At 38.2% G+C, this 7,725-nt stretch overlaps 1 protein-coding gene across 1 annotated transcript in view; it reads left to right on the top strand.

Annotated features, from left to right (window-relative positions):
• The first annotated feature begins 3,786 nt into the window (after positions 1-3,786).
• Positions 3,787-7,725, top strand: part of wnt7bb (wingless-type MMTV integration site family, member 7Bb) — a 41,940-nt gene continuing 38,001 nt past the window's right edge. The window contains exon 1 of the mRNA XM_086073195.1: positions 3,787-4,225. Within this exon, the coding sequence (XP_085929321.1) occupies positions 4,152-4,225 (74 nt within the window). The 5' untranslated portion in view covers positions 3,787-4,151. The remainder of the gene's footprint in view (positions 4,226-7,725) is intronic.

Genomic DNA, 7,725 nt, shown 5'->3' with positions numbered 1-7,725 from the left:
TATTTCTCAAAAATGTTTAGCTCAAGTACCACCTAAAAAAAAATACTAATATTGACAAACATTGAAGATTCTGGAAAGTTAATTTAGAAATTTGTTCCTGAATACATTACACCTTTGAAGATAATTGCTGAAAACTGTCGTACTCAATTGTGGGTAGATTAGCGATAAACTGCTATAATAGCGCCAAGTGACGCATGTTGCGTGCCTGGCATATGAGTCTCCCCTGCCCTACTGTATAACAACTTGACGACCTTTGTTCGCATCAATGGTTTTCCAGCACAATTGCGAGTTACTTCAATATCATTCATAATAATATGGGCCTATCAATAATTTATTACTAGGCCATTTCCACCACTAAAGACTGTAACTAGCTAGCTAGCTAGCTATATGTAACATCTTCACCGCTACAGAGTGCAGTTAGCTAGCTAGCTATATATATGTATATATATATATATATATGTATATATATATATATATATATATATATATATATATATATATATATATATATATATATATATATATATATATATATATATATATATATATGTATGTATAAATTTGACCAAAAGTTATTGTAAAGATTAAATATATATTTTAAAATGTAAAATAGCGAGGCCTGGCTATTCTCGCTATTCTGTAACAGTCACAATGATTAAAATAATAAAACTTTATGCTACAGTCCAGTATGTTGTTAATCCATTGTTGTTGCTATCTTGCGTGATTTTGGGCTCACGTTGTAGTCGTTGTACGTTGACGGACTAAGCTAATTTCGCTAATGGCGATTAATGCACATCCTATTTGTTTGATTTCTGACCTTCAGAAGAGCCAGCAAGGACATCACCATGCTCATTGTTGTTTATGCACACAGGTAGGATGTTTGTCAATTTTTTTGGGTGTACATTTTGCTGTTTTTATTTTCTATTGGCATTCTTGTTCTCGATGTTGCACGGGCGAGCCAGTGAGGATGTTTCAGTCACAGGCCACACTTATTGTTTTTTATGCACACAGATGCCAGAATTTTGATGCGGAATAAAGATGCCGCGAGGCCAAATTTGCTGGTGGCTAGCGCCTCCCGTAGCCATTATTTGGCGCGGCGTGGTTTTAGCGCTCAACAATGAAGACAGCAGATACATTTTTCATATATATATATGTATATATGTATATATATATATATATATATATATATATATATATATATATATATATGTATATATATATATATATATATATATGTATGTGTGTGTGTGTGTAGGCTATGCTAGCATTTAATGAAACCAACTAAAAGGTTCACATGATGACAAACAAGGTGGCCGTTTTACAGGCCAGACATCAAATACAAGTCGCCGTCATACCCGCGTACGTTGACTTTGATTACGTCTCCAAAAGATCCGTCTGGAATTTTGATGGGGCGTGTTTTGTAGGGAGAGGCCTCGACAACCGCAACGGCGAGATGCCATGAAACAAAAGGCCCCTGCGGTCGTGTCTGTTTCTCGTGGTCGCCGCGCACAGATAGCTCGCGTCTGTAATTGTAGTTTACGCCGTCATTATTACAGCATGCTAGCCCCCTTTTTTTTTTTTTTTTCACATGCACTTTCTTTCTTGGAAACATGCGGCGCTCGTGGCTTCAAAGGACCATGCTAGCATAATAAAATTTGGTCGAGGGTGGGAGCAGGGTGAGCACGCTTAAAACATTTTTTTCCCTTGCCAGGCAGATGAGGAAAGAAGCCAGATGAGCGGTAGACTATTACTGGTCTAGGGAAAATAAAGATTCCTCACATTACTATTATTTTCTTAACGGATACTTTTGAGGTGCGTGTGGAAACCCGAGAATCATATTACTGACACCAGAATGCAGATTCTTAACCAAAATTGCGCTTCAATACACACAGAGCGTGGTTTGTACACAGGTCAACCGCAATATTAGGGACACGTGCCGTCCTATTTACATGTCACGCGAGGGCCATAAACCGTCATTTAGGAGCACGTTAATTACGGCGGTTTGTGCTGGTGCAGAACTGCTTTGCATTACAGCGAGAGCTGGTTCTGATATTTGGGTGGCCTTATTTAGCCGCATGACTCACAATGATGAAAGCGGCTCCTGTATTGAATCTCCTGAGATCATAGGAAGGCACATTTTGTGATTAAGGGCAAAACAGTTGGGCGCGCTCGAAATTTCAAGGCAACAAACTTGGGCAGTTCAACTAAAGATTTAAATTTTTGCTTTTGTGAAAGTTGGCTTTCCTGACATTTCACAATAAAGAAATAAGAGTTTACCACCAACTACCAACTTAAAGATGTAAAGAAAAAATACTCTGCCAATTTTTTTTGGGGGGGGGAGCAAACAACTTGCTTGTTTTTGTGTGTGCTGACTAACACTGTGGTCATAAATCTCAATCATTTATATTTTAAGGTTGTGCCACCTCAAATGACAAGTTGTTTTATTTACAGTACACATTTTATTTTGAAAATGAACACGTGGGCCAAGTTAAAAGAAAAAGACAAAAAATATGTATTTATCAGGGATCTCAAACTCAATTTGTGTCTTGGCCGCATCAAGCATTTAACAAAAAAGGGATTCTGGTATTAAAAAAACAATATAGTATAACTAATCCAACCTTCTTAATATTTATTAATAACAGTTCAGAACATTAACGATTATTTTGTCTCTCAGATCATCTCCCTGGTACAGGTCTGTTTTCTTGAGCACCACAAACAATTATGTCTTGTGATTTTCTTGCTCTCATCGCCAACCTTTCTCTTCACAGCGGGTTTTGAAAAAGATGTGACTACGAGTCTACGACTCCACTTGGTGTTACTTAAGGGCAACAATACGGCATAAAAAAGAAAAGAAAAAAGATGACTTGAAGTAAGGAGCCGCAAAATATCGTTCTGCTGGCCACTAATGGCCCCCGGGGTGTGAGTTTGAGACCACTGGTGTTGCAAGTTTTAATTTGGTGGTTTATTTATTTATTTATTCGAGCAATGTGTAAATGAATGCCTTTTTAATTAATTTATTTTCAATGAACTATAACATTTGATTACAAACAAAAATAATAAAATAAAGTCAATTAACCAACTAATTAGCAAGATAAATGATTTTTTTTTTAAAACAAATAAATACATTTGATTCGATCGTGTTTGCATATTGCTTCGCCGTTAAGAGTTTAGACGTCATTCCCACGCTCTGACAGCAGGGGGAGTCTTGTGACGTACTCGCATGCACTCAGACTTGCTGCACATCTGCTTAAAATTCAACCACAATCAAGCCCGAGTGATGGGAACATTTTCTCTCTCTTTTCCCCCCGTCTTCAATATAATTTATGTCGCTTTGCACGCAATTTATCACCAATCACCGTGACTGACACATCCTCAACGACTTCTCCCGCATCTCTGACGCCAGTTCTGCGTTCTTCTCCTTATTCTTATTAGTCATTATTGTTATTATTAGTCACGTTGCCGCTTTGTGGAAGAGACATTCCACTTGCGCCTTGGGTTTATGGGGCGTGCTGTTGTGGCGCAAAAAAAAAAAAAAAAAAAAAAAAAAAGCCGCAAAAGGCGCACTCGTCGTTCGCAAAGCGACAAAAAAAAGGGCCCCCCTCTCTCTTTGTGTGCATATAAAAGGCACCATTTCACATCATCACTTTGTTGTGTTGCAACGAGGCGATCGTGGAAGGAAAAGCCCGGCCCCATTTATTATCTGCATATCCGCGCGTGGAAGGGGGAGGGAGGGAGGGAGGGAGGGAGGGAGGAGGAGAAGAAGGCGTGCACCTCTGCGCAAGGCTTTCCTTACCTGTCTGGCGTCAGAACACCATGGAGTTAATTCCCAAAAAAGGTGCTCATATGGATACTTAATTAGAGCAAAAGTGTGGGGACAGGACGGAACAAGTGATCCAATCTCATTGTGGAGACGGCTCATCTCACCTGCCGCTTTTTTTCGACCGGGACCGGACCATGGACTGCACCCTGGGGACGGTTCCACACGAGCTGGGTGCCTCGGGAAAAAGTCGCCATGTGTGCACGTGGAAGGGTTAGTTAGTTAGTTAGTTTAATTGTAGTTAGCAGGCCTGTTGCGAGGGACCAGTTGTCGTTTGGCGGTTACGCATCCAGTACGTACAGTTGCATGGCCCACGGACGGAGTGGCAACGACCATGCACAAGCCCCTCCGAACCTGGACCCTGTACCCCGTGTTCCTGTGTTTGGGCATCATCTACCTCAGGCTCGGGTGAGTCTCTAGTTCTGTTTCGTTTTAACCATTACCCCCCCCCCCCCCTAAAAAAAAAAAGAAAAAAAAAGAGGACCATTTATTGAGCTTATCCAACATGAAGCTGATCACGTAAAGCACATTGATTACTAAGCTTTTAAGAAGTGCTTGAGTGTCATTCCCAACCATTCCAGTTGCTGTCTGCAACCATGCATACCTTTTTTTTTCTTTAATAGCACCACGCCAGAGTTGTATTTCCACATTCCATTGGCCCAGACTGAGTTTTTACCTGTTTAGCTTTAACTCTCCTCATCCCTCCCCTCACCGCCTCCACTCACTTTAGAGGAACACACAAGAAGACACACACATGGCAGTCTGTGGAATCGCACAATTTACACTGGCGTGCTTAATAACAGGGTAGATTGTTGCACTTTGAGGAGATTGTTGGTCTTTAAGGGCAGAAATCCACATACTTTAAAACAAAAAAAAAAAACTGTCAATCGTTTTAAAGAACACTCTATAAGTAGGAACTGCTCCAGGTGTGCTCCTAAAGGGTACCAACTCAGGGACCATCCACTGTAATTCAAAATCACTGATGCCAAACTCAAGGCCCGGGGGCCAGATCCGGCCCGCCACATGCTTGTATGTGGCCGACAAAAGCAAATCACGTGTCAACATCCATGATGTTTGCTAAAATCTGTACTCAAATTTCAAGTGGTAATGTGTAATAAATAAAAACGGAGATTTTGGATTAAAAAAATATATATATTGTTACCCTTTTTTACAGTAACTTGAACAACAATTGCACAGATTTCAGAACTGGTGCTCAATTTGTTCTGAATATGTAATATGATAAGAGATTTTAGATCACTTTTTTTTCAGACTGATACCGTTAACAAGCAACGCTAACACTAGTACTTTTCCCAACAAAAACAATGACAAATATATATATATTTTTTAAAGACTTATATATCGCAATATTGCCTGTTTCCTTAAAATTGCATGAAATTAATTGAATTTTTCTATTTTTCTAATTTCTAGTTCCCGATCGTAAAATTGCCACAAGAGGGCATCGTGAGGTCTGATACCTTGAAATAAGGATATCGGCCCGATACTAATACCTGGTATCAGTACTTGCCCCTTCCCTAAATACGATGAAACTAGTGGTGTCAGGCAATTAATTTTTTTAATCGTAATTAATTACATTACTTGAATGGTTAACTCACGATTAATCCAAAATGTTATATCTGTTCTAAATGTACAATAAAATATGTTTTCATACTCTTAAAATAAAAAATTAATAAAAAACATTAAACTAATAGAAATATGGCGGCATCTTTTAGTCATTGATACAGTAATTTCATAATAATTCATAAAATTTAGTTAAAATGAAAAAGATCAACTGTACAGTAAAAAACAAACGTGTTATAGATTTGTGTTGAGGTCATTTTTCTGCCACTAGATGGCATAATTGCATTTGTAAGACGTTGGTGAATTTTTTTTAAATTGTAAAATAGATTTAAAGTAAAAAACAAAAATCATTATTTAAATTGTTATTACATTAAATTTAATTAAATAGTGACGTTAAAGGAACTTTAAATGAACACACTAATTTTGACACCCCTAGATGAAATATTTGTTTTCATTTCTCAAAACGGCCCTCACAGGGAACTACAAAGTGGTCCCTGACACAAATAAGTTTGACACCCCTGCACCAAATGGAGCAATAATCTTCAAGTGAATGTTTGACATTTAGATTGACTTGTAATTCATTTTTTCCCTTTCAAATAAAAAAGGTCCTATTATTTCGCACCCTGTTTAATGATGCAAAAAAAAAAAAATCATCCTACAGTTCTACTCCAACATAAACATAATTTTGCATGCCATTTCCTGTTGTCCATTAAGAGCTGCTGCCTCGCAAAGCACCTTTGGCTCCGATTCTCCTCAATTCCAATGAGCAGAAATACACCTGCCACACGCCACTATTTTTGCTCTGTGTTGCAAAATATAAACATTGCTGGAGGGACGGATGGATGTATGCCGCTGGGCATCCTCCACTTGTTTGTTTGTGCAGGTGTACCTCATGTTGTGGCTGCCGCTGAGTGTCTCGCCAGATAGTGGGATAAATACATAAGTAGGGAGGAGGAGAAGAAGCTCATGTGGAGTGGAGCGTGAAACACACTTCAAGCTCCACAGATGCTCATATCACATGACAGTGTACTTCCAATATGCAGCGTGTGTGCGTGTGTGTGTGTGTGTGTGTTGCATGCGTGGGGTGCTCTTACTATGTTTACCAAGCCCGACCATTTAGCTCATTCCTTCCATCCCTTTACTTTCACTAAATCTTTCATTGTGCCCGCTTCATTTACGACGACTGGAGCCTGCAGGTGTTGACTGACAGGCCCGTAGCAACTCTCACATACTCACACATGCGAAGACGCACACACAAACACACACACAGAATAGTTATTTGTCCAACTGTTTCATTTCCATGCCTGGATCCTTAACAGCTTGACATGAATGCATCCTTAAAACATTCATATTATTTATCCCATAAGAAGTGATTCTGTAAGTCTGAAACGTGGACTTGTGGTATGCGAGATTCACTCAGTTAAATGTTCAAACTGTGCAAAATATTTTTAATTATGTGGTTTAAATGTTTTTTTTTCCCCCAATGTGGTACGGCTCATTTGTCATGTAGCGTTTAGTTGTGTTAACTTTGAAGTAAAATACGAGGGATGGATGAGTGCCGATACCAGGTGTCAGTATCCGGCCGATACCAGTATTGACCCCCTCTTGTGGCCATTTCACGATTACGAATGTGAAATCAGAATGTAAAATTGCCATTAATTTCATGCAATTTTAAGGAAAATGCTATTTTGGGATACATAGATTTAATTCAATTGCCTGTCATTGTTTTTTTGGGGGAAATCTTATGTATCGAACGTACTATATCAGTACTTGTATCGGAGAGTATTTGTATTGGTATCGGTCTGAAAAAGTGGTATCAAACGTCCGTATTGGGACATTTGCATTTCATCTTATCGAACTGTTTTCAAACATTTAGGTACAATGATTTGGAATTTGAATTTTTTATTTTTTTTTAACTTGGATAGGCTGCTTAATTTGTAGATAAAGTTATGCTTATTTCAAATTAATTAATGTTAATATTCAATTGATTTATTAATAATCAACCAAATACTTAACAAAAATATAAATTGTGTATAGTTTTTCATTTGATTATTTACAATAGAGCAACAAATAAAACTTAATGTCATTTTAATGAATGAACAGATTATTTCGGCTCCATACAAAACACAAACATCCCTTCGAACACATTATTCATCCATTTAATAAAAATTATTAATTAACTAATGACAGGAAAAAATGACAAAATTAACAAAAACATTTCCAGGACTCATAGTGGGCCGGATGAAAGAACAGAATGGGCCGCGTTTTGGCCCACGAGGCATACTTTGCCCACCCCTTATATAGAGGGTCTTTCAAGCGTTTTTTTTTTT

This window comes from Leptonotus elevatus, chromosome 4, assembly GCF_054856555.1.
Source record: "Leptonotus elevatus isolate MCC_2025b chromosome 4, RoL_Lele_1.0, whole genome shotgun sequence".
Classification (NCBI taxonomy): domain Eukaryota; kingdom Metazoa; phylum Chordata; class Actinopteri; order Syngnathiformes; family Syngnathidae; genus Leptonotus; species Leptonotus elevatus.
This window is presented reverse-complemented; position numbering and strand designations above follow the sequence as displayed.